Source organism: Carcharodon carcharias, chromosome 15 (assembly GCF_017639515.1).
Source record: "Carcharodon carcharias isolate sCarCar2 chromosome 15, sCarCar2.pri, whole genome shotgun sequence".
NCBI classification, from domain to species: Eukaryota; Metazoa; Chordata; class Chondrichthyes; order Lamniformes; family Lamnidae; genus Carcharodon; species Carcharodon carcharias.
Window position 1 is genome coordinate 27,786,052 of NC_054481.1, and position 27,557 is coordinate 27,813,608.

At 42.7% G+C, this 27,557-nt stretch overlaps 2 protein-coding genes across 3 annotated transcripts in view; one reads left to right on the forward strand and one right to left on the reverse strand.

Annotated features, from left to right (window-relative positions):
- Nucleotides 1–230: 230 nt before the first annotated feature.
- snu13b (SNU13 homolog, small nuclear ribonucleoprotein b (U4/U6.U5)) lies at nt 231–2,683 on the forward strand. The gene is made up of 3 exons (XM_041206778.1): nt 231–406; nt 1,029–1,149; nt 2,247–2,683. Exons 1-3 carry the CDS (start codon nt 404–406, stop codon nt 2,507–2,509), a joined length of 387 nt encoding a protein of 128 aa, XP_041062712.1. The 5' UTR covers nt 231–403; the 3' UTR covers nt 2,510–2,683.
- A 2,656-nt stretch (nt 2,684–5,339) lies between these two features.
- si:ch211-256e16.3 (kelch-like protein 3) overlaps nt 5,340–27,557 on the reverse strand; it is a 32,824-nt gene continuing 10,606 nt past the window's right edge. Inside the window, exons 3-9 of one of the 2 annotated variants that reach the window (XM_041205641.1) lie at nt 26,183–26,369; nt 21,197–21,343; nt 15,212–15,340; nt 13,506–13,682; nt 13,036–13,182; nt 11,031–11,196; nt 5,340–7,531 (exon numbers count right to left, since the gene is read on the reverse strand). In XM_041205641.1, coding sequence (XP_041061575.1) covers nt 7,372–7,531; nt 11,031–11,196; nt 13,036–13,182; nt 13,506–13,682; nt 15,212–15,340; nt 21,197–21,343; nt 26,183–26,369 — 1,113 coding nt within the window. In that variant the 3' untranslated portion in view covers nt 5,340–7,371. Of the gene's footprint in view, nt 7,532–8,519; nt 8,628–11,030; nt 11,197–13,035; nt 13,183–13,505; nt 13,683–15,211; nt 15,341–21,196; nt 21,344–26,182; nt 26,370–27,557 lie in introns of those variants that run through there. The other variant, XM_041205642.1, reaches the window with a different exon arrangement.

Genomic DNA, 27,557 nt, shown 5'->3' on the forward strand with positions numbered 1-27,557 from the left:
AAGACCCATGGCAGGAACTCGTGCCAAGCACCTTAAACCAGTGTCCTCTGGTTTTTGATCCTTCCTCCAATGAATCATGTAAAAATACACTGGATATTGTATCGCCCAGGCCCACCAGCCCTTCTGGATGAAATAAGCTACAGATGGGCCGAGTGGCCTTCTTGTGTAATGAACACGTCCTAGCGGAGGTGGCGCTGTGGGACCCCCCTTGGCGCTGGTGATAAGTGAGTGCTCTCATGTGCGTTGCTGCCTCTTTGCTGCGCGGGTTGAGTGAGGGAGGTGAGCGTGGCGCCGGTCAGTGGAGTGAAGTCGGCTCTCGGTCCTCAGTGAAGCGGCAGCCGAGGGGACAGCGGGGAAAGCCAGCAGGAAACCAGTCGTCAGCTTGGATTATATCACGAAGGAGATGGTGAGTGAGGCCGGCGCCGGTAAGCGGAGGGAGGTCGGTGGATATCTCGCGTGTCGAGGCCACAGGCTCCGACCCGCGTTTCCCCCGCCCACCGATCGGCCCGGAGCGGCCGCTAGGTCACAGGTCAGGCTGCCTGCTCTCAGCGCGGCTCCTGGAACTGAATCGCGCCGGGTTAACGGTTCAGCAGTCGGTCCCGGTCCGACGGCCACGCTGCTTCAGAAGCCGAGTCAATGCACCGTGTGGTTCCGCTCCTCCTGCCCCCACTTCTCCTGTTCAGAAGCCCTGGGGGGGTGGGGGGCTGGACGGGGAGGCTGGTTACCCCCCGGCCGGTCCACCCGCCCCCTCCAGCTTCGAAAAGGAGTTGGATGATTATCTGAAGAAATTACAGGGCTGCAGGGAAACGCTGAGTTGCAATGGGCGGCATGGACACAGCGGGCAGAATGGCCTCCTGCGCTGTATCTAGTCTTTGATACCATCCTTTCAGACAGGGAATTCTACACCCCAATGCTCTCTGGAGCCACTATTGTGATGCTTACAACCGGATGTGCCTTTATAATTTCTTAATCTGCTTTTGTCCAGGGCTCTCTTCTAATAAAGGTAACTTTTTTTTCCATTATTGTAGACAGAGCAAGACGTTAACCCAAAAGCCTATCCTCTTGCGGATGCCCAGTTAACAAAGACAATACTGGATCTTGTGCAGCAAGCAGGGAACTATAAGCAACTTCGAAAGGGAGCTAATGAAGGTACTATATGTTAGGCTTCCTGGGTAATTTTGGATGTTAAATTGGAGCAATCGGGTCACTTGTAATCTGCAGGTAAAGGTTTATTTTTAAATTGGAAGCGATTGCACCAGTTCTTGCTATTGTAAGAACAAGCTTGCATTTATATCACAGGTTATCACATCTGTCCCAAAATGCTGTACACCAAACGATTCCTTGTGAAGTGGCAGCTGGTTTGTGCACAGCAAGATCACGCAAATGGTCACTGAGCTCAGTTTGGTCTTATTGGCTGAGGATACATTGGTCAGGATATGGGAGGCATAGCGGGGAAGATTCTTTAATGGATTGATTCAGGCCTGCTCCATTTTACAGAGAGATAGTATAGAGAAGGGTGAGGGGCTGGCTGTACATCTGGCATTAGGTATGGTAAAAGTAAATTCACACCATTGTTTATATACTGAATGCAAAGATTGCAATCAAAATTATTAACAGAGCTGGGGGTGACAGTGCAGGGAGCACTCTCTCCCCAGCAGGTGGGAGGAGGACAGTGGGAGCACACTCTCCCCAGCAAGTGGGAGGGGGGCAGTGCGGGGAGCACTCTTTCCCCCAGCAAGTGGGTGGAGGGGGACAGTGTGGGGAGCACGCTTTCCCCCAGCAAGTGGGTGGAGGGAGGACAGTGCGGGGAGCACTCTTTCCCCCAGCAAGTGGGTGGAGGGGAGGACGGTGCGGGGAGCACTCTTTCCCCCAGCGTGTGGGTGGAGGGGGGGGTCAGTGCGGGGAGCACTCTTTCCCCCAGTGTGTGGGTGGAGGGGGGGGTCAGTGCGGGGAGCACTCTTTTCCCCCAGCAAGTGGGTGGAGGGGGGTCAGTGCACCGAGCACTCTTTCCCCCAGCAAGTGGGTGGAGGGGGGACAGTGCGAGGAGCACTCTTTCCCCCAGCAAGTTGTTAGAGGGGGACAGTGCGGGGAGCACTCTTTCCCCCAGCAAGTGGGTGGAGGGGGACAGTGCAGGGAGCACTCTTTCCCCCAGCAAGTGGGTGGAGGGGTTAGTGTGTTCCCGTTATCTTTCTCCTTGCTTCTCTAACAGCAGAGGTTATAATTAATAGGCATGTTTTCCTTTGCAGCCACCAAGACCTTGAACAGAGGAATTGCTGAGTTCATAGTGATGGCTGCAGATGCTGAACCGTTGGAGATTATTCTTCATTTACCTCTTCTCTGTGAAGACAAAAATGTGCCTTACGTTTTTGTAAGGTCTAAGCAGGCTCTGGGCCGTGCATGTGGAGTGTGTCGGCCAGTCATTGCATCCTCCGTCACCATAAAGGAAGGGTCTCAGCTGAAGCCACAGATTCAGTCTGTTCAACAAGCAGTTGAGCGTTTATTGGTTTGAATTGTTGTGACAGTCAGTGGAATATTTAGTGGCTGAACAGGAAATGGCTTCCAACCATCAGTCGTGTACATTTCACTTTTTTTCTAAATTGCTTTTGAACATTGTGGTAAGATTGTTTGCAGGGCACATTTGTAATGTACTTTAATTTCTGCAATAAAAAGTGTTTCTCCTGAATACTGCCTACAACCCTGAAACTTGCCTTTTAGATTGGCACTAAATAACAAAGTACTCACCTTTACCAACTTCAGATGGCAGTACTGACTACTGGAGGTCAGCAATCTCTAATCCAAAAAGATAAATATTCATCCTTCTTCAATATAAGCTTTTCTTATCCTGCCTTTGACCTATTTAGCACAAGTAGAGGCTCTGATTGGTAGTGGGTTTAGATGCAATCTGATGGGTTAAGTCTCCACCAGCATTTATTTAATCAGGGATTGTGGGTATTGCTGGTAAAGCCAATATTTATTGCTCATTCTTAATTTCCCTTAAGGTTCTGGTAAACCATCTTGAATAAACCTGAGTGGTTTGATGGGTTGATTTAGAGGGCAGTTAAGGTCATGTGTAGACCAGATGGGATAAGGGTGGGAGGTTTCCCTGTTTAAAGGATATTATTGGATTTTTATGGCAATCTGGTAGTTTCATGGCCAACAATATTGATACTAGCTTTTTTCATTCCAAATTAATTAACTGAATGTACATTCCCCAGCTTCCTTGGGATTTGAGTTTGGGTCTGGAGCTTTAGTCCAACATCATAATCACAAAGCTACTGTGCACTAAATGTGAGCAGAATGTCCAGAGTGGGAAATGTGAAGGTTAGTTGTGGTTGCTTTGCTAATGACACCAAACTCAAGCAATTGAGACTAACAAAGGCACCAAAGTGTACTTTACTTTGCATACCAGTCATAAACTAGGTATCACATAGAGTTTGAGCTTAGCTGTCTATAAAGTTGTGAAACATTTACCACTTGCTTATCCAGCAATGAAGGTTCACTAGATAGGATAATCTTCTCATCACAGGTACCAATGATGAGAGGCTGAGTAAATTGGGCCTATACTCTGGTATTTAGAAGAATGAGAGGTGATCTCATTGAAACAGACAAGATTCTGAAGGGGCTTGATGGGATAAGCAGAGGTATTTGGTGGCTGGGGAATGTATAACATGAAAGTACAGCCTCTGAATAAGGAGTCAATCATCATTTATGATTGAGATGCAAAGGAAGGTTGTGAACCTTTTCTCTACCCTAGAGAGTTGTGGATGCTCCATTGTTGAGTATATTTAAGACCAAGAGACAGATTTCTGATCTCAGGGAGTTGAGGGATACGGGGGCATGGGTGGGAAAGTGGAGTTGAGGTAGAGGATTAGCCATGATCATATTGAATGACAGATCAGCTCAAGGGGCCATAAGAGTCTGAGAACATAATTAGGAGCAGAAGTGGTGCTTGGCTTTTTAACAAGGCAAGCCAAAAGAAAGAACCAACTGCATTTATATATTGCGCTTCACATCCACCAGATTTCCCAGCTTGCTTTACAAGTGAAGGTGCTGTTTTGTAGGTAAGTGTGTGTGTGTAGCAAGATTCCACACTTGGGCATCCTTCCAAGATGGCATGACAAAGGGAATGATATTTACATGTAACATGGTTCAGAAGAAAAGCTAGGTGGTAAAGATGAAGGACATATGTTCATTCATAGTAGAAATACATCCAACTGTTCAGAATCAAAGTGACAGCCTTGGAGCATAGATTCGAAGTTATTGGCAGCAAAATTAGAGGGGAGTTGAAATATTTCCATCCAAAGGGTGATGGGGGTCTGGAATTCATTGTCTGAGAGGATGGTAGAGGCAGAAGTTAATGCATTTAAAACAAAGTACTTGGAAAGGCACTGAAATTTCCACAATCCATAGGCTCTGGGCCAAGAGTTGAAAACACACATTAGGCTGGGTTTTTTGGGGGCAAGTATGAACATGATGGGCCAAATGGCCTCCTGTGCTATAAATTTCTTAGGGCTTTAAATGGTAAAACAGGGGGAAATCAGGGAGCAAATTCCAGATCTAGGCAGTTGGAGGCACAGCTACAAAAGAGGCCAGTGTCAGAAGCCCTACAACCTCAAGAAGGGGAATTATGTCAGAGGCAAGACTTAAAATGAGGTGCTTATGCATTGACAACAGCTGTGTGTCAGGGAGCAAATAGTGCTTGGGCATGCTGAAAGTTAACACCAGCCAGGAACACCTCAGAATGGTTGAGGTTGGGTTGATAAAAGTGAGAATTGCAACAGGTGATGGAGACATGGATAGAGTTAGGTGGAAATATGAATTTTTTAATTCATTCATTGGGAATGAGTGTCACTGGCAAGACTTGTATTTATTCTCCATCCCGAATTGCCCTCGAGTGTGGTGGTATCTTGAACCACAGCATGTTGCAGGTACACAGTGCTGTTTTGGAGGGAGTTCCAGGATTTTGAGTGACAGTGGAGAAACGGTGATACAGTTCCAAGTTAATATGATATGTGACTTGGAGGGATAAGGTAATGTTCCTACGCATTGAGTTCTTTTAGGTAGTAATGGTGACAGGTTTGAAAGGTGCTGTTGAAGAAGCTGTGGAGAGTCACTATAGTGCATCTTGAAGGTAGGTATACTCTGCTGCTACAGTGTGCCTTGGTGGAGGGGGGTACTGATCCAAGCAGGCTACTTTATCCTGGATGGCGGTAAGCTGAGTTGTTGGAGCTACACTAATGCAGGCAAGTGGAGAGTATTCCATCACACTCCTGACTTATGCCTTATGGATGGTGACAAAAGTATGCTGTAATTTCAAACATCAATGATTGAATTAGCAATTAAAATATTAATACAAAATTTTATTATACATCAATAATTGTATTAAGTGATTTGACAGCTTTAGTTACATTTAAGGTACAAAAGCATTTGTACACATTAACAGATTTTTTAAAAAACCCATAGGATTATACATAGTTACAGCTACAATATCTTTATTGCATAGTTTGAGAGATTATAATCTTTAAGCACAGCACTGCTCAAGTGCAATAACACCTGTGAAGCTCTTAAAACAAATTTATTTGGAAGGTTAGATCTGGTCAAGTGTCAGAATCATGATCAATTTGTCAACACTCTCAAACCCTGGAAATGATACATCATTTTTCAGTTAGCTGACAAACATTAACAGCAAGAAACAGCACCACCAAAAGGGGGGGGATAGAGAACCACAGCTACCATTAAAAATCAACTCCTATTCCAGTAGTTTGTAAAGTGCATCCCCTGACTATTTGAAGGTACCAGCTTCCTTATGGAGGTATAGTTCTAGAGAGCAGCAATCTAACCTCACTCAGCTGCCAATAACATATGTACAAGTAGGCTATCATGTGGTCAACTGCCCAAGAGTCTGGTCAAAACTCAGTCAGGTGGGCACACCAGGCTCCAGGAGGAATAACTGTACATAAAGAACAGGAGCAAAAACCCTTTCTAAACCCAAAGGCACTATTAGCAACTGTGACATTCCCAGTATTCCATTCAGATTCAAACCTTGCCAGTGTGACCTAGAAAGAGACATCAGGGCATTGTCCTTTCTCCCCATCCTTCCATAAAGTAACTTCACCTCAACTTTCTCCCCATCTCTCAAAAGCAGAACGGGTCAGTATTTATGTAAAAGTTTTAAGTGACCAAAAGGATAAGACAATCTTGATCAAGATATCCAGGGAGAATAAGAGCCAGTATTTGCAACAAGTACTTTCTGCAAACATACACTCTTCAATGGATAATAACATATTTCTGGCATTAGAAACCACAGCCCATCAAACAGGTTGGCTTTTCTCAAAATGGATTTCAGTATAGTACAGTATGGGATACCAAAGCTTTAAAATTTATATCTGCAAGTGAAGCCTTTCCAGAGTGAGAACCAGTTTAAAAAAGGTTCCCTTGGACAAGTAGTGAGATTTTAACCCAAGCTGTAAACTTATAGCAGATGATAATGGTTAAACCTCATCAAAACAACTGGACTCTGGAGCATGAGCAGTCTGCAAGTAGCAGAAAGATGCAGAAAAATACAATGCACAGAAATTAACCTGTGTATCTGGATGCTACTGCAGGAGGGAATGAGTCTGTTCATTCTAAATGCTTTAAGTGAAAGCTTAACTCATCTCCAGAATCAGAAATTTGCATTGTATAAAGCACCTTCCACAAAGCACATCACAGCCAATTCATTAATTATTTTGAAGCCTCAGTCATGGTTTCCATTGGGGTTTGTATTTGAGGAGGAGGATAGAGGGACTGGAACAAAAATAAATCTCAATACAGGAGGTATTCAGCAGAAATATCAACAGTTGGGGGAAAAAAGAACAGCTACTGCAGCAAAAAGATAAATTTACTTCATTACAAGAAAAAAAAATTGTTTGCAGAGTCAAGGGACCCAAACAAGAGAGTTGGTATCATTGTCATGAAAATGTGGTCAGCTCTTCTCAGTGTAAGCCAAATTGAAAGGATTTCAGAGATTTGTGTTGTATGAAACAGAAGGGAATATTCAACTTCCCACCCAGGCAGTACTTAGATTCCACCCTCCACCACACCTCCATCCCATTGTTGAACTGATCCACCCAGTTTTCAGCATTGAAATGGATGATAGAACATCCAGGCAGGTTTTATAAAGGGTTGTGTCTCACTCCACCAAGTTATTACCTGGGCTGCAGTGTTAAAAGTTAGTCTCAGTGCACTTCTATAAGTTTGCACCTAGTGGAACTGGAAGTCTTCCACATGATTTCTCACATTCTTATTTTGCAAATTGCAGTTGACAGCCTTTTACACAAGGTTGCTGACAATGGCACATATCCACAGCATGCGAGAAAGGAGATTTTCACATCAATTCGCACAATGTTCTTGATCGTCTGTGTGGCTGGGCCATGCATCTTTCTGTATCTTCACTGAGACACAACTTAACCAACTGCGACTTGTGAGCATCTCTCCAAATATCTCCCATTTGCTGGTTTCTTCACTGTACTGCTCAATAGTGTCATGGTATCTGCAAACAACAAGGGAAAGATTACAAGAGTTATTTTGCACACAATAAAACTGGATTAAAAATGAGACCTTTAAGGAATTCTGCAGCTAATCAGATAAACATCAAGAAATACATTACTCTGTGTTGCCTTTGATCACAGTTGCTACAAGTTGTGCAGTGAATTGAGGGGCAGGAGCTTTTAATAGATCATCTCATGTACAATCAACATTCCCTTTCAATACAAAGTTTGTGTACAACAAAAGTTGCAATACAAACTAAATCAAAGACTCGAGGGAAATAATCTTGCAGGGCTAAATGGATAGAGCAAGGGAAATGGGACTGACTGGATTGCTCTACAGAGCTGAATGGGCTAGATGAGCCAAATGGCCTCCTTTTGTGCTCTAATGACTAGAGAATGATTGCGAAGTAAAACAGGTCTTGGAAAGGTGAAGTCAGTGATCCTTACAGACCGAGTATTTGCTAATCCCACCTCCGAAAAAAGCTTAAGTAAAATACTGCGGATGCTGGAAATCTAAAACAAAAACTGCTGGAAAAACTGAGCAGGTCTGATAGCATCTGTGGAGAGAAAGACAGAGTTAATGTTTCAAGTCCGTATGACTCTTCTTCCGAACTAAAAAGTAGAAATGTAGCGAAACATATGCTGTTTTGGGGTTTTTAGGGGGGGGGGGGTTGTTGGAACAGGTGAAGTTGGATAGAAGGCCAGTGATAGATGGAGGCAAAGGAGAGATTGCAAAAGATGTCATACTACGACCTTTTGTTTATGACATCTTTTGCAATCTCTCCTTTGCCTCCACCTGTCCCATCCCCCTTAAACTACATCACCACATTTCTACTTCTCTTTAGTTCGGAAGAAGAGTTATATGGATTTGAAATGTTAACTCTTGTCTTTCTTTCCACAGATGCTGTCAGACCTGCTGAGTTTTTCCAGCAATTTTTGTTTATGGCCCAAAAAAGCTTGACTAAGGGCATGACATTACAGCCCCCGGAGAAACACCTCCACCCGAAATGCAGTTATAACAGCTGAATTTATATAGTACTTGCAAGTAATAAAACGTCCTTGGATGTTTCAGAAGAATCAGACCAAAAATGTGGACACCTGCACCAAAAGAGGAAACAGGATAGGTGACCAAAAGTTTGATATTCAGTTGGACCTCCAATATAAGGTCTGGTCCAGGTTTCCATGACAACACATTAAGTTGACATTCAACAATGGAGCAAGTACATCGAGCAGACTTGTATAGAATCATTTCACAAGCAGTTAATCCCATGTTGTCTCAGCTGATTGACCCACCTCTTCCTTTCTCTCCCTTGCTTCCCCCGCCAATGACCCCCTTCCCCCACACAACTGAAAAACATGTAATAGCTACAAAACACAGCCATTCGGTGGAAAAGGATTTGGCAGCTTTGGAACTGGCATCCATCTCAAATGCTGCAGTTATCCGTGTCTTGCATTTGGTTTCATTAAATATCTCCATGCTATTTAGAGTCAGCAGCAACAGTTTCTCCAAGAGCTTCTAGTCAAACAACCTGCATTTATAGAGCATCTTTAATGCAGTAGAAGATCAAGGTGCAGAGAAAACGTGACACACCTAGAGGAGGAGAAATTTAGGAGATGGAGCCTCTCTCTAGATATTTAGTCCAAGTGGATTTTCAAACATGACTCACCACCACTTTATGATCACGAGTTCAAATCTCACAATAGCAAACTACGAAACAATGTAACTTCATCTGAAACAGATGGAAACGGGTTTGTACTCGAAAAAGTTACATATTTACCTTGGCCTAAATAGCCAAGTGGTTATGGTACTGGGTTTGTAACCCCAAGATCAAGAGTTCAAATCTCACAATGGCAAACTATGGAACAATGTGACTTCATCTGAAACAGATGGAAACAGGTTTGTACTCGAAAGAGTATCAAGAGTTCAAATCTCACAATGGCAAACTATGAAACAATGTAACTTCATCTGAAACAGATGGAAACGGGTTTTTACTCGAAAGAGTTACACAAGCAACAATATTACTCGAATTGAATCAGATCTGGGATAGATGTAAACACCACATTAATAGTATAATTGTTTTAGAGACTACTTAAAAATACCTAACAGCTACTGGGGGAACCAAGCTCTCAATTCTCACCTACTGGAATTAAATCTAATTAGCAAGTGCAATCTTCAAAGGAGAACATTAAGTGCCACTTTCAAAATTCTCTCATTACCCAGAACCTTTGCCAATTTAAACAAGCCAGCAAATTGCAAAACAAGTCCTTAAAAAGTGTAAGAACAAGTTTCAAGCATGGAATTTAAGGGAGCAAGTCCCTGACCTCAATCTGGGAGCTGGATAATTCAGTCAGAAATCAACCCATCACCCTGGTTTCCCCCGATTGGCTGTTAAGATTCAATGGGCTGAATGATGACTCAAATTGCTATGGAAATGGTTTCCAATGGAAAAAAATCACTGCATGACTATGGGAAAAGGGGAGAATGGGACTAATTAGATAGCTTTTTCAAAGACCCAGGACATGTACAATGAGCTGAATGGCTTAATTTTGTGCTGTCTTATACCCAAGTCTATTTATCTAGGAGGAGGAAAAGCAGCAGCCATTCTCACCACTTCAGAATCACTGGGACCTCCATGTGACATTAAACAATAAAAACAAAATAAGTACTATAGTCAGAAACAAGCCCTGAAGCACAATGTGGAAAGGAAATTATTTTGAAATTTTGGTTTCTCAAATTCTAATCTAAATTGATCAGGAATTTTCTGTATGTGAATTGGTATACAGCATTAAGGAATAAAAACAATTAGTCTCGACCTCTTCATGGGTGCTACTTAGATAGAGACTTCAAATACTCATTGGGCTAAATTTTCTGGTCTCCCACACCTAACATTCACCCATTACCATTCAACTTATCATATGGTAGCTAGTGCTTTAAAAGGGGGCGTGTGCCATCTTCCCCTGACTCTACTCTGTTTCAGAGTTCCCCAAGGGTTTCTGGGAAAGCCAGGCACGGAAGGTCCCAGAAGAAATGTGCAGCGGGTCGAGTCGGAGGAATTTGATTGCAAGGAGGGACAATCCGATGATCATTGCTGCTGCTCAGAAGATCCAGGCCATTATCCATGTAAACCCACTCACCAATTTATATAGGAAGGAGTGGAATGCAGTTATACGAAGAAAAAAATTCTCAAACACAGTAACTGTTGTTTCTGGAGGTTATTTCATCATTTTGCAATAACACCTTAGAATGATTTGAGTTCAGTATTGCCAGCACAAACTAAGCAAGTCATCCAAATTTACAAAGAATAGTGGAAATTTGGAACACTCTCCCCCATTTTAGCTGTGGGAATTAGGTGGCGGGGGTTGATTCGAAAACATCAAAGTTGAGGTTGATGAATTTTTGCTGGGCAAGGACATTAACAGTTACAGGATGAAGACAGATAAATGGTGTTAAGATACAGATCAGCAACAATCTAATTCATTGATGGAACTGTTTGCACCCACCGATCCCACCCTTCTTCTCCTCCCAAAACATAGATCTTGCCATCAATCACAGCCACCCCAGGACGGTAGCGTCTCTCATTCATCGGGGCACACATCTTCCATGTGTTGGTCTTGGGATCATACTGCTCCACCTTGTCAGTGTTCTCCGTTGAGGCATGCCAACCACCTGGAGAAGAGATGCATCAGCTTACACACATGGCAGAATTATTGTCATTTCCCAAACACATTTACCTCACTTCCCATTGTTCCCATCCAGGAGAGGGGAGTCAACCCTTCCCCAGCCTTTCTGTTATTATTGGCTTGCAGCCAGACACTGTGCTGGATCCACTCTACAACACCGAACTGATCACACAGAAGGGGGCAATGGCAGGGATCAGCATATCAGTTTACACCTAACCCGGCTCCCTTAACCCGAGGGTATACAGAGAACCTACAGTTCTACTCCTCTACAGCGCTTCTCCAATAGAGTGCAGGCAAATGACCCAATACCATCCCCAACTCAGCAGCAACAGTTTAAGGTGGCTCACCACCACCTTCTATGACAACTAAGGATTAGCAATACATACCAGCCTTACCACTGACACCCATATTCACAAGAATGAATAAAAACCAGATACATACACCTCTTGCAGGCTGCTGTCCACCAAATCCATTTGCAAAACACACCATTATTACCAGATTCAACCTCCCAAACATGTCTATCCTTATATGTTTAGCAGACAGGCAACATAACATTTCTTCCTAAATCAAATGTAGCAAGATTATAATATAGCAATAATCTTACTCTAGGGGAAGACAGTGGCATAGTGGTAATGTCACTGGACTAATAATCCAAGGCCCAGGCTAATGGTCTGGGAACAGGTTTCAAATCCCACCACGGTAGTTGGTGGAATTTAAATTCAATTAATAAATCTGGAATTGAAAGCCAGTCTCAGTAATGGTGACCATGAAACAATCAATCATCAATTGTCAAAACCCATCTGGTTCACTAATGTCCTTTAGGGAGGGAAATCTGCTGTCCTTATCTGGTCTGGCCTACATGCAACTCCAGACCCACCACAATGTGCTGACTCTGAAATGGCCTAGCAGGTCATTCAGTTCAAGAGTAATTAGGGAAAGGCAACAAATGCTGACCTTGCATTTCTGCAGCACCTTTAACTTTATAAAACATCTTATTGAAACATACAAGATTCTGATGGGGCTCAAGAAGATAGATGCTGAGTGCTTCCCCTCATGTTGGCAGCGGGGGCGGGGGGGGATCTACAACTGGGGGGCAGTTTCAAAATAGGGGGTCTCTGGTTTAAGACAGAGAAGAGGAGGAATTTCTTCTGAGGGCTAATCATTTTTCAAATTCTCTTCCAGAGAGCAGTGAAGGCTGGATCATTAAATATATCGCTGGCTGAATTAGATAGATTTTTGATCAACAAGGGAGTCAAAGGTTATGAGAGACAGGTAGGCAGGAAAGTGGAGTCAAGGCCACAATCAGATCAGCCACGATCTTACTGAATGGTGGAGCAGGCTCAAGGGGCCAAATGGTCTCCTCCTGCTTATGTTATTATCCCGGCACTTCACAAGAGCATTATTGGGCCACATAAGGAGATATTAGATTGATGGCCCAAACTTGGTGAAAGAGTTTGGTCTTAAGGAGCATCTTAAAAGACGAGGGAGGGGTCGAGTTAAGAATTCCTAGGATTAAGATCTAGGCAGGTGAAGGCACAGCCACCAATGAGAAAAGAAAAACAGAGATCCACAAGAGATAAAATTGGAAGAGCAGAAAGATCTGGGAGGGTTGTACAAAGTCAGAGGTAGGGAGGGAGCAGACAGAGGGATTTGAAGGCAAGGTTGAACATTTCAAAATTGAAGTATTGCCAAACTGGGAGCCAACATAAATCAGCGAGCACAGGGGTGATGGGTGAATGAGATGGTGCAAGTTATTGGCCATGCTATACTCTGGGACATGTGAGATCATAAAGATGTGATTGGGTTGTCCTTTCTCACTTCTTACCAATGACATAAATCTTTCCTTGGAGGACACAGGCAGCCGAACCAGAGCGTGGAATCTGCATTGGAGCCACCTCGAACCAGGAATCTATTTTAGGATTGTACACCTGAACCAGATCCATCCCATCACCATCCTCCAACACAGCTCCCCCTGCAAAGTCAAACCTCATTAGCATTACATTTCACCAACTTCAACAAACCTTCAAGAATTCAAATTTGTAGCAGTAGTTGTTTTTCTTGAAGTCTTTCCTTCCCTCATTTGCCCCAAATACTCCAATTCACCATTGTGAAAACTGATGCTATTTTTACTTCAGCCAGCAGGGAGTGCTCAAGTATCTACATATGTATGTATCTACATATCTTAGTTTCTAGTTGTTAATAAATACTTACTATTGAACTACCCAAGATTACGAATACCTTAAGACCTAATGAACTACATCCAACACCTTAAAAAGTTTCACTTTCTTTATTTACCTGCTACATATAGGAGCCCATGAAGAGCCACCACAGCTGGACTCGTGACTGCCATCTTCATGGATTCCAGGAAGTGCCAGGTATTTGTGTGGGGATTGTAGCATTCCACGGAATCCAGTCTTGATGATCCTTCCCAGCCTCCCACAGCGAAAACAAAGCCATCCAACATGGCAAGTCCTGCGACAAAGGGGTGGGAAGAAAAATCAATACAACTTCTGCGTCCCAAATTGTACTAGCACCAACTTAACTGCTAAGTCATCTAGAAAGCAGATTTTGGGGATGGCAGAAATCAAACAGTATAGTGGATTATATGTCAGCCAGTTGCTTCCATCAAAATGCAACTGAACTGTAACTCAAAGTACAGATACCAGATCCCACCACTGCAGTTTGACAATTTGAAAATAATCTGAAAATTAAGTAGTAGAAGGGACCATGAAGTTGTGAGATTGTCCAAAAGTCCAACTGGTTCACTGGTGTCTCCTTGGGGAAAGAATCCTGCCATCCTTACCTGGTCTGTTGACTCCAGTTCCACACCAATGTGGTTGGCTTTAACCGTCCTCTTTAGTGGCCCAGCAAGAGAGACAGTTGTGTCAAAATGTTACATGCAGCAGTTAAAGAAGAAATCCCACCATCACCTTCTCAGGTAAACTAGGTATGGGCAATCAATAACAGCCTTGCTAACAATGTCCACATTCTGAGGATCCATTTTTAAAATTCCCAATAGAAGACTCCTGCCTGTCAGTGGCTACGCTGATCAGCCTTGTGTAGTCACAGGCCAGCAGCCCAAAGCACCAACTCAGAATGAGCTGGCCAGACACAGAATTGGACGCAAAAGAGAGTGAAAGTGTTGCCACCAGGGAGCGATTATGAGGCACAGTATAAGGAGCTTAACTCCATCCAGCAGCAGCACCACAACCAGAATGTGAACATTAAATGCACAACTCTTCCCCAGCCTTCACGTTGACCCCAAAGTTCAAGGATACATAACAAAAACAATGACCGCCATGTCTCAGACTAATTTGCTTTGTTCAGTCAGCATTCTGCTGTTAGAAGGTTAGAAACAAATCTAACTGAAAACAACAATAGAGTTGGTACGGACTTCACTAACCCAGCAGGACCCCTGGTCCTAGATTCCAAGTAAATCCCAGCTACACAAAATCTAGGGAAGCTGGTTAACATACATCACAGTCACTTATTTGTGACTTTGTTCTATACTGGGATCATGTCACTTGTCGGTTGCAGAGGCTGCTGTTTAATTCAACAATTAGCTCATCAGCCTTTTGATGACATTTCCTCCATTGAAGGGCCCTGTCCACTTCCTTCAAAAGCCACTGGCAGGGTCTGGAGGAGGGTGGGTGACTTAACCTTCACTCAGATTAACCAGTTGTGGTGGTCTCATTCACTGCCGTCATGGTTACAGGCTTTAAACACCTGACTAAGGCCTTAAGACATGCCACACCTTAAAAAAGCCCTCATGTCAAACAGATCTTTCCAACTCAGGCCTTCACTCAAGAAAGTGTTCACATCTCATGAATGTTGAGCCATGCTTGTCCTGCAGGAGGCACTAGCTGAGGATGATCATCACTACTCAACTGTGAACACACACACACACACGTCAGTTTTGAGCAGTTCTGGATGGGACATCAGGACTAGACAACTTGAGAGCGGGAGACCGAAAGAAAGTCATTTTTCGGAAACACAATTACCTAGTTCAGAACGGGCCACGTTCATTGCTGCCATCTCGTGCCACATATCAAAACACGGGTCGTAGCGCCACATCTCCTTGCTCGCAGAACCATCAGGAAATTCTCCTCCGGCCAAGTAAAGGGTAGAACCTACGTAAAGAAATTGGCAGTTATTGTTCAATTACCTGACATGTCAGACAAACTCATCCAGCCATTCCGGCCTGGATAAACTTACAGGCCCAGCATAAGATGCATGTCTTGTGGGCATTACCCAGCAAGCTCACCAATGTAAAAAAAAAAATTCAATGCTGGGAAAAGCCATATTGTTGTCCAGGATCAGCATTTCTCCAGTTGCTCTTACAGCATTTATTGAATTTTTGCTAATTCCAAAACTGCACTTGTGTTCTTGGGCAGTGTCTAAAGCAGTCCAAAATTTACAGCCTTGGTGGAACAGCATGCCACAGGTTAATAATTCCCCCTTGGTTATACCATAATGTTCCAGTGTTCGCTTTGAGAATCCCTCCCTAAGCATCTCCATCTCTTTTACCTCCCTTAAATTGCTCCAAAAAACCCTACCACTTTGCCCTGGTTTTCAGTAACTTGTCCCAATTCTCTTTATGGGGCTCCGTCATATTTTGTACAACAATGCTCCTGTGAAGCATCTTACTAATGTTTACTAACATTTTACTAATGTTAAGATGCTACATAAATGCAGGTGGTGCCAGGGGACCACAAACGTGCTACCAACTAAACTGAGCTGGCAATAAGTGACATAAGGATTACAAGTCTCCTGATTTTCAGTATGTGGATGTGGCAAGCAAAATAAGGCAACTAACTTCACAGTTGCCCAGTATGAGTGGGTCAATATCAACATTTAAGACGTATTTAGATGAGCCATAGCATACAGGGATATGGGTCAAGTGCTGGAAAATGAGATTAGAATAGATAGGTGCTTGATGGCTGGCTGGACATGATGAAGCGAAGGGCCTGTTTCTCTGCTGTATAACTATGACTAAGCAGCACCAAATGTTGCTCCCCTGGTATCTCTCTCACTTTAATCGGAGGTGTGTTTAACAAAACTAATTGCATAAGCCATTCCAAAATATTAAGTGACCAGGAATGTGAGTAGCTTTTTTCTTTTGTTAGACATTCCCTCAATTTAACTTCCTATTGATTCTTATTGGCACATTTCATTCATTCTTTCTCCTAAAGGATCAATGAACAGATTTAACTCTGACAGAATGAGCAAAAAGCAGAGACTGCGTATTAAAAATGTTCAGCAACATCCTTCAAACAGCTCAACGATTTACCATCAGAAGGTTCACATAATTCAGAATTTAAAACAATGGGAAGGCAAGTACAGACTTTAAACTACTGGTTACATTTTGCAGCAGCAATAACCTTTTAAGAATGGAAGAGACCACAGCCCTGAACATAGGGAGAAAGACAAAATTTGAGGCAGCGAGGGGGAAGAAAAAGGGGTATCTTTGCTGCAGAAATATTGACAAACAATGATATTCTCAATGATATAAAAACAAAAAACTGCGGATGCTGGAAATCCAAAACAAAAACAGAATTACCTGGAAAAACTCAGCAGGTCTGGCAGCATCGGCGGAGAAGAAAAGAGTTGACGTTTCTCAATGACATTGATTAAATGTGTTGTCTAGCAAATTGAGAACTGCAAATTACAGAAGGGCATTAATAAACTTGCAGATGGGTAAATATCCACCATCTATAAAGGCACAAGTCAGATGTGATGGAATACTTAAAACTAACCTGGCAGGGGGATGGGATCCTGAGAGGAGATTCAGCAGGGGGAGATGCAGAGCCAAAATTAGAAGAGAGAGCAAGTGAGTCTGGAAGGCATAGAAATTATAGGCCAGTTAAGGCACAAAGGAGCTTGGCAAGGTTGGATGTATTTATTTTAATGCAAGGAGTCTGATAAATAAGGCAGATGAGTTGAGGGCACAAATTAACACATGGAAGTATGATGACATTGGTGTCAGAGATGTGGTTGAGAGAGAAGCAGGATTGGCAGCTCAGGCGAGACAGGGAAGGAGGTAAAAGATGAGAGGGTATCGCAATATTGATCAAGGAATCAATTACAGCAGTAAGGAAGGATGACATCTTAGAAGGCTCCTCAAAAGGAAGCCATATGGGGAGAACTTATAAACAAAAAAGGGGCAATCACATTGCTGGGAGTGTATTATAGGCACCCAAACAGAGAAATAGAAGAGCAGATATGTAGGCAAATTTCAGAGACGTATAAAAATAATAGAGTAGTAATAGTGGGGGATTTCAACTTCCCAACATTAACTGGGTTATGGTGTGATAGGTTTAGAGGGAGCAAAATTCTTAAAATGCATCCAGGAGAGCTTTTTAAGCCAGTACGTAGGTCCTACAAGGTCCTGGACTCAATTTTAGGGAATGAAGCTGGGCAAGTGGTAGAGGTATCAGTGGGGGAGCGTTTTGCAGATAGCGTTCATAACTCCATTAGATTCAAGGTTGTAATGGAAAAAGACAAGGATGGGCCAGAAATCAGAATTCTAAATTAGGGAAAGGCCGATTTTAATAAGATCAGATATGATTTGGCCAGAGTGGACAGGGAGCAGCTACTTTTAGGTAAATCTGCATCAGAGCAGTGGGACTCATTCAAGAAGGAAATCGGGAGTGTACAGGGCCAACATATTCCAGTAATGACAAAGGGTGGGACCAACGAATCAAGGGAACCCTGGATGTCGAGGGATATACAGGATTGGATAAAGAGAAAAAGGGAGGCAAGCGTATAGCAGATACTGAGGGCTCAAAACAGCAGAGGCCTTAGTGGAGTATAGAATGTGTAGGGGAGGGATACTTAAAAAGGAAATTAGGAGAGCAAAAAGGGGACATTGGCAAGTAAAATAAAAGGAAAATCCAAAGTTATTTCACAAGTACATTAAGAGTAAGAGGATAACTAGGGAAAGAGTAGGACCCATTAAGGGCCACAGTGGTAATTTGTGTGTGGAGCTGGAAGACATAGGTAGGGTTCTAAATGAATACTTTGTGTCGGTGTTCACAAGTGAGAGTGATGACGTGGGTATGGAAATCAGGCAGAAGGACTAATTGAAGAAATTAGCATAGAAAGGCAGGAGGTTTTAAGTGGTCTGGCAGGCTTAAAAGTAGTTAAATCTCCAGATGAAATGTATCCCAGGCTGTTGAGTGAACCAAGGGAGGAGATAGCAGGGGCGCTGGCAATTTTCAATACCTCTCTGGCCACAGGAGATATGCCTGGGGACTGGAGGACAGCCAACATGGTACCGTTATTCAAGAAGGGAGGAAGGGATAAACCAGGGAACTACAGGCCAGTCAGTCTAACCTCAGTCGTGGGGAAACTATTGGAAGCAATTCTGAGGGACAGAATTAATCTACACTTGGAGAGGCAGGGGTTAATCAAGGACAGTCAGCATGGTTTTGTTAAGGGGAGGTCATGTCTGACCAAATTGATTGAATATTTTGAAGAGGTGACCAGGTGTGTAGATGATGGCAATGCATTTGATGTAGTCTACTTGGACTTCAGCAAGGCTTTTGATAAGGTCCCGCATGGGAGTCTGATAACGGAGGTAGGAGCCCATGGCATCCAAGGCAATTTGGCAAATTGGATCCAGATCGTGGATGACACGAAAATTGGTGGGGTGGTAAATAGTGAGGAGGATAGCCTTAGATTACAGGAGGATATAGGCAGGCTGGTCAGATGGGCTATCAGTGGCAAATGGAATTTAATCTGGATAAGTCTGAGGTGATGCACTGGGGCAGGACAAACAAGACACAGGAATACACGATGAATGGTAGGACCCTGGGAAGTACCGAGGATCAGAGGGACCTTGGTGTACATGTCCACCGGTCCCTTAGCGGGACAGGTAGATAAGGTGATTAAGAAGGCATATGGGATACTTACATTCTATACCTCAGCTGATAAAGGTAAGAGGCAGGGAGGTTATGCTGGAACTGTATAAAATGCTGGTTAGGCCACAGCTAGAGTATTGCATGCAGTCCTGGAACCTGCATTATAGGAAGGATGTGATTGTACTACAGAGAGTGCAGAGGAGATTTACCAGGATGTTGCCTGGGCTGGAGAGTTTTAGTTATGAGGAGAGATTCGATGGACTGGGATTATTTTCCTTGGAGCAGAGGAGATTGAGGGGGGGACATGATTGAGGTATATAAAATTATGAGGGGCATAGATAGGGTAGACAGGAAGGAACTTTTCCCCCTTGGTGGAGGGTTCAATAACCAGGGGGCATAGATTTAAGGTAAGGGGCAGGAGGTTTAGAGGTGATGAGGGGAAGAATTTTTTTTACCAGAGGGTGATGGGAATCTGGAACTCACTGCCTGAAAGGGTGGTAGAGGTAGAAACCCTCATAATATTTAAGAAGTATTTGGATGTGCACTTGTGATGCCATGACATACAAGGCTATGGGCCTAGTGCTGAAAATGGAATTAGAATAGTTAAGTACTTGTTTGACTGGCGCAGACTTGATTGGCTGAAAGGCCTTTTTCTGTGCTGTAGACCTCTGACTCTAATACTCCCCACTTGCCTGGATGAGTGCAACTCCAAAAATACTTGAAGCTTGACACCATTCAGGACTAAGCCTGCTTGATTGGCACACCTTCCACAAACATTCACTCCCTCCACCACTGACAAACAGTGGTAGCAGTGTGTACCATCTACAAGTTGCACTGCAGAAACTCACCAAGGCTCCTTCGGCAGCACCTTCCAAACCCATGACTGCTACCATCTAGAAGGACAAGGGCAACAGACACATGGGAACACCACCCTGGAAGTTACCCTCCAAACCACTCACCATCCTGACTTGGGAAGTATATTGTCGTTCCTTCACTGCTGCTGGAAACTCCTGGAACTCCCTCCTTAACAGCACTGTGGGTGTACCTACACCACAGGGACTGCAGTGGTTCAAGAAGGCAGCTCACCACCACCTTCTCTAAAGCAATTAGGGATGGGCAATAAACACTGGCCTAGCCAGCAACACCCAAATCATGTAAATGAATAAAAAATAAATAAATAAAATGACAAATTAAATTCAACCCAGGTAAGTATAGATAGTACAACTGGTAGGAAGACTAGGGAGGTCACTTGTTACTTGGAAGGTGCAAGTTTAGGTGGAGTACAGGGATGAAGGGGGTCTCTGAGGTCAAATACACCAACAACTAACCACAGTTGACCTGGGGTACAAGGCCACAAGAAAAAAAAAACACCCAAGCACTGCTTTATTTCTAGAGGGACAGAATCAAAAATAGGGAAGTTATTCTAAACATGTACAACCTTAAGTTAGACTACACTTAGAGTACTGCATATAGTTCTGGTCACCATATTACAAAACGGCACTGGAGATGGTGCAGAGAAGATATTACAAGGATGCTAGTATAAATGCATGGGTATACATAGGATCAACAGGCTGAGTCTCTTTCCCTTCGAAAAATGGCTGAGGGGTCACCTAATAAAGGTCTTTAAAATTATGAAAAGTTTTGATAAAGTGAATAGAGGGAGAATATTTCCTCATGGGGGAAAGAGTATAACTAGAGACCATCAATACAAGATAGTTGCCAAGAAATCCAATAGGAATTCAGAAGAAACTTTGTTCACCCAAAGAATGGTGAGAATGTGGAACTCATGAGCACAGAGTGGTTGAAACAGAGTACGGATATATTTAAGGGGATACTAGACCAGCAAACGAGGGAGAAGAGTATAGATTTTAGATCAGAAAAAATGGGATGCAGCTCAAGTGGAGCATAAACATCACAGACTAGTGTTGTACTGTGTTGTACATCCTATGAAACCCATTCACTGTTCTTGACCCCATATCTATATAAAACATTGTGGAGAGCATCACTTCCATTACAAAAGGTGCTGCAAAACCTCCAAGAAAAAACATTCAAAACTCATTGTGAAATAGACAATGTTCAGTCAAATTAAGTGTGTCTGCGATTAAAGGTCCATGTCAGCCATACCTGAAGCGACAAGCCCATGTTTACTAACAGCAAAGGGCAAATAGGCAAGGCACTTCCACTGACGGCCAATGGGATCAAAGCTTTCCACACTGCGAAGAACCACTTTATCATCTTCCCCTCCAACCGCAATTATCACTTCAGTTGTACCTGGAACAGAAAATGGCCAGCACTATTCTTAAAACTTAAAAGCTAAACCACCTATAACTAGTATAAAAGAAAGGCTTGCATTTCTATTGCACCCTTCACAACCTCAGGATGTCCTGAAACATTTCACACCCAAAAGGAATATTTTTGAAGTGTACTCACTGTTGTGATGCAGGGAACATGGCAGCTAATTTGGGCATAGAAAGAGCAAGTTCCCACAAAAATAAAGTGACCCAATAGTCTGTGTTAGTGATGTTGGCTGGCAGACAAATATTGGTCTGGATACCAGGAGAACTCCTCTGTTGTTCTTCTTCAAAATTGTGCCATGGGATCATTTACATCCACCCAAGGGCACAGGGGACTTCAGGTTAATGCCTCATCTGAAAGGCAGCACCTCCGAGTGCAGCATTCCCACAGTACTGCAGTTCATATCAGATTAGTTTGTGTGTACAGGTCTCTGGAATGGGACTTAAAACACACACCCTTATAACCTTGAGGTAGAGTGCTACCCACTGAGCCATAGTTGGTTATATTCTGTTTCACTGAGGTTTATCCATATATACCAAGATAGGTCAATGGTCAAAGCAGAGGGGGTGTGGAGTGAGTAAGAGTGGGGAAAGAGAAAGCAACGTATATGAGTATACATTAACAGCTGACATTGTCAGCAACCCTCTCCCCACACTGCACAAGTATTGCAGTCCACTCCATAAAAACAGGCTACAGGACAAGTTCCGCAGACTAATCTTGTAGGAGAGGTGCCACACAGAATCCAGGCGAAGCCACTGTATAATTCAGACAATGCTGCCAAGTGCATCTGAGCTGGATAAAGCTATTTTAAAAAGGACTGAGCCAACTGGGTGCACTTTTACCGCCTTACAGCTCGACTCTCCATTTGATGAGTTGAAAGGCAGTGGGTTGTAAAGTTTGTACCAATACCCGTGAGCTTACAATTTAGTTTTAGTATGGGTGGGCTCAATCCCACAGGTCTCGAGTTGCACTCCCTCTACCAAAACCATTATTCAAACTGGACAATGAACCTCAGAGGGAGCGGCATGATTCTGCTGAGTGGAATTTGTTCTGCATTTTAAGCTCTTTGCACTGTAATGAGCTCTATATAAAATAAAAGAGGTCAAAATACAGGGGTGGGGAAATTTGAGGAAGGAGGTGGTAATGTTCTTTAGATACGGGAAAGTTCTCAAGAATGAGTCTTAAAAAAAAGGGGGGAAATCAAAACTTTTGTTAGTAACTCAGCTCTGTCTAAATAATCATCTCAGGAGAGGGAAAATGCATTCTCGTGGTTTTTGTTTGCAATATCCCAGCATCAATACCTGCATGTCAGCCTTGGCTCAGTGGGTAGCACTCCCACGTTCGAGTCATAAAGCTGTGGGTTCAGCTTCCACTCCTGAGACTCGAGCACAAATTCTAGGTTAACATTCTCAGTGCAGTACTGAGCAAGTGCTGCAATGTTGGAGGTGCTGTCTTTTGGATGAGACATTAGGCTATGATCCTGTCTGCCCCCTCTGGATGATGTAAAAGATCCTGCAGCCACTAATGATTGAGAATTGACTGATGGGACAGTAATTGGGTGTGTCCCTTTTTTTTTTGGACAGGAAAAGTTAAAGCGTACAAGTGTAAGAGTGCACAAAAAGGTCAAAGTAGGGGAAAGTGGTAAAAAAAATTTAAAGGTTATATTAAACGCAATTAAAATTAAATGCAATATTCATAAGATGGATGAAATGATAACACAAATAGAGTAAATGAATATGATATGACAGCCATTAAGAGAAGAGGTTGCAAAATGACCACAGCTGGGAGCTGAATGTTCAGGAATATTTGACATTTCAGAAAGGTGGGAAGAAAGGAAAAGGAGGTGGGGCAGCTCAGTTAATAAAGGATGAGATCAGTCCAGTGGTGAAAGTTATCTTATTCAGAGGATGAAAATCTAGAATCAATTTGGGTGGAGTTAAGAAATAGCAAATGATAGAGGGGACTGGTGGGAATGGTTTATAGGTCCCCCTGACAGTAGCTATAGTGTAGGACAGGGTATAAAATCAAGATAAAGTGGGGGCTTATAAGAAGGATACTGCAATAATTAGGATGATTTTAATCTTCATACAGTTTGGGCAAATCAGAGTGGCAAAGGTAGCCTGGAGGATGAGTTCATTGTGTATTCAGGACAGTTTGAGAATATATTCTGGAACCAACCAGGGAACAGGCTATTTTAGGCCTGGTAATAAGACAGGATTAATAAGTGATCTCAGCAAAGGACCCTCTAGAGTGATCATAACATGATGAATTTCACATTCAATCAGAATGAGAAATGTGGATCTGAAATTAGTATCTTAAACTGAAGGCAATTGCAAGGATCTGAAGACAGTTGGCTAAAGTGGACTGGGAAAATATGATAAAAGGTAAAACAGTAGAGAAACAGTTGTCGACATTTAAGGAGATACTTCATATTTTCTTTTTAAGATATATTCTGTTGAGGAAAAAAAGACCATGAGAAGGATGCACCAATCTTTTCCTAGCGAAGGAAGCAAGGTTGACATCAAATTGAAAGAATAGATGCAAAATACTGAAAATATTAGTGGTAGCCCAAAAGATTGCTGGTTTCTAAAATTTTCCCAAAAGATTACTTAAAAAAGCGAAAAATATAAAAACAGACAGTAAAACCTTCTACAAGTATATAAAAAGGAAAGACTAGCCAAAGTAAGTGTTGCTTTCTTAAGAGGATGAGGCTGGGTAATTAATAATGGGAAACAAGGAACCAGCAGAGACTTCGAACAAGCATTTTGTATCTGCTTTAAAATGGAAGACATAAAAAGCACCCCAAAATAGTAAAAAAGCAGGGGGGAAAAGGGAGAGAGGAACTTAAAATAATCATAATTACTAGAGAAAGTCCTAGGAAAACTAATGGGATTAAAGGCTGACAAGTCTGCTAGGTCTGGTGACTCACATCCTAGGGTCTTAAAAGTAATAGCTGCAGTGATAGTGGATGTATTGGCTGTAATCTTCCAAAACTCCCTAGATTATGGAAAGGATTCAAAATCCACAAATATAACACCTGTGTTCAAAAAAGGAAGGAGACAAAAAGCAGGAAACTATAGGCCAGCTAGTCTAACATCACAAAAAAAAAGCTAGAATCAATTAAGGAGATAGTAGCAGGACATTTAGAAAATCATAATATTATCAGGTAGAGTCAACATGGTTTTGTGAAAAAGAAAAGTGAGATACAAATTAGTGCTCGAGGTTGTAAAGAGCAGGGTAGATAAAGGGGGACCAGTAGATACAGCATATTAAATTTCCAAAAGGCATTCAATAAGATGCCACATAAAAGGTTACTGCACAAGTTAAGAACTCATGCATAGAGGATTAGCTAACAGAGTCAGAAATTCTCATGATGACAAACAGTAATGAGTGCAGTGCACAGGGATCAGCGCTGGGGCTTCAACTATAATGACCTGGATGAAGAGTCCAACTGTATTGTAGCCAAATTTTCTGATGATACAAAAGATAGGTAGGAAAGTAAGTTGTGAGAAGGATACAAAGTCTGCAAAGGGATCATAGATAGGTTAAGCAAGTGGGCAAAAATTTGACAGATGGAGTATAACATAGGAAAATGCGAGGTAGTCCACTTCAGCAGCAAGAATAGAAAGGCAGTATATTATTTAAATGGCCAGACACTGCATAATTCTGCAGAAGAGGGATTTGGGTGTCCTTGTACACAAAGTTAGCATGAGGGCACAGCAAGTAATTAAGAAGACAAATGAAATATTGACCTTTATTGCAAGGAGCATGGAGTATAAAAGTAGCTAAATCTTGATACAATTGTACATGGCATGGCGAGATGACACCTAGAATACTGCATACAACATACAGTTCTGGTGTCCTTAAGGAGGGATATACTTGCATTGGAAGCGGCTCAGGGAAAGCTATTTTAGTCAGATTCCTAGAATGAAGGTGTTATCTTCAGAGGAAAGATTGAGCAGGTTGGCCAATACTCATTAGAGTTCAGAAGAATGAGGGGTGATCTTATTGAAAGATAAGATTCTAAGGGGGCTTGAAAGAATAGATGCCGAGATATCCCCTTGGGGGGGGAAATGGCAGAGCTTCAAAATAAAGGGTCGCCCATTTAATACAGAAATGAGGAGGAATTTCTTCTGAGGGTCATTAGTCTTTGGAATTCTCTTGCAGAGAGAACAACGGTAGCTGGGTCATTGAATATATTCAAGACTGAGTTAATCAGATTTTTGGTCTACAAGAGAGTCAAGGGTTATGGGTGGGGTCAGCAGCAAAGTGTTGAGGCCACAATCAGATCAGCCACGATCAGGTTCGAGGGGCTGAATGACCTAATAGTCCCACTCCTATTTCTTGTGATCTATGACATACCTGGGCAATTTTCATATTGCAAATTCAACCAAATTTATGTATCCAACAATGAGTTAATTGGTCAGAAGTAAATGCTGCTTTGTTAGTATTAATGAGATGCTGATTTGACAACTTAAATAGTTTACCTCGGTCCAACTGAAGATTACATTTTCTCACATTCCCTATTATACCTTCTGGGATAGAGGGTCACAAGTACAAGTCCCACTTGGCCACATCATCCAGGCTGACACTCCTAATGCATTACTGAGGGAGTGCTGTCTTTCAGGAGATGTTAAACCAAGGTCTGCTCTCTCAGGTGGGTGTAAAAAAAAAGTGTAAAAAAAAAAGTCTAGTGGCACTATTTCAAAGAGGAGCTCGCCCCACATCACAGAAACAGATTATCTGGCCATCAACACAATGCTGTTTGAGAGTTTGCTGTGTGCAAAGTAACAGCCTGGTTGCTGCCGCACTCACCTGTTGATCTGCGAGGACGGGTCCTGGAGCTGTAGAGTTCCCCACGTCTATCTTGTAACAAGAGGTAGTCCTTTGCTTCGGAAATCAATCGCTGGCAAGGAAGAGATTCCTGGATGACATTCAGTGACTCTACAATGTCGTGGATGTAATAAGGACTAATTAAGGGCAGACGAATGTGCTCTAATATCTGAAAGGATTTAAAAAAAGTGACTGCAGTTTCCTATAAAGTACACCCTTGCCAAAAGTGCACAGAATTCTTTCCCAGTCCCAGTTTGGGAGCAATAGATCAAACATTCCTCTGACCATGCTCAGGAACAATGGGCTGGATGGTATCCTTCAATGATTCAGTGACCCTACTCAATGTTAATCAAAGTGGTAGAATCTGTTGCAACAGATTGAGAGGGGTTTCAGAGCCACCTCCAAGAGTCAGCTAGGTCAGCAGATCTCAATGGATTGTGGATATATGTCTATTGATTTCCACAAGAGGAAACAACAGACAGGTGGGACTCAAATTTCAAACGGGTGGACTGGTCCAAGAACCATATCCATTTCAATTCCAAAATCCTGAGATTGACTTGGGTTCACTGATGATCACAGCCTCCACTAGCATCAGACACTGTTCTACCTTACCATCTGCACCAGTGATACCGTGGGCACACAGCATCAAGTCACTTGCACCATGGAAGCACACTGACTAGAGCGCATTTGTGGAAGGAAAATAATGCAAGGACAGAAACAGAACACAAATAAATAAATGCAAGAGAATCTTGGAATCGTACTAAGATTTATACTAAGCAATCCCAAGTGTTTGTAAGTACAGATATTCACGTTGAAGAGGCAAGGAAGTACATTATAACTAGTGTAACAATGATGTGACTTATGCATGAATGATCTATAATTTCATCAGTTGATCAAACATATTAAAAGGGATTTAAAAAGGAAGAAAAGATACTGACTGAAGATGGCTGCCACAAGTCACCTGTTGTCTGGTATTGAGTTAATCATTTTCTGACAAGTTCCAATGTAACTTACAATTCAGACATGCCATGACATCCTCATAGAATTTTGCACCTGATGTCAAGAACCAATTCATAATATTTGGTGAAACTGGACTGGACCTCACATTTATTTCTATAAGGCTACCTCAAATGAGACAAAGTCTACTTGAACAATAGATATATGAAAATATGTTTTCCTATATCATTCAGGAGCTAATGGCTGGGACATTCTAGGCCACGGGACAATAGCCACACAATCTGTTCGGACATTAGCTGAACAAATTCCTTCTGAAATCACGATGGGAAGAGAAGTCATGTGACTGGAGTGTTACAACCAGGATGGGAGGAGTGTGCAGTTTCTCTATAGTCACACTACT

Coding starts and splice junctions, on each gene's coding strand:
- snu13b (XM_041206778.1), top strand. Junction 1,150..2,246: donor TCGAAAGGGAGCTAATGAAG/GTACTATATGTT, acceptor TTTCCTTTGCAG/CCACCAAGACCTTGAACAGA.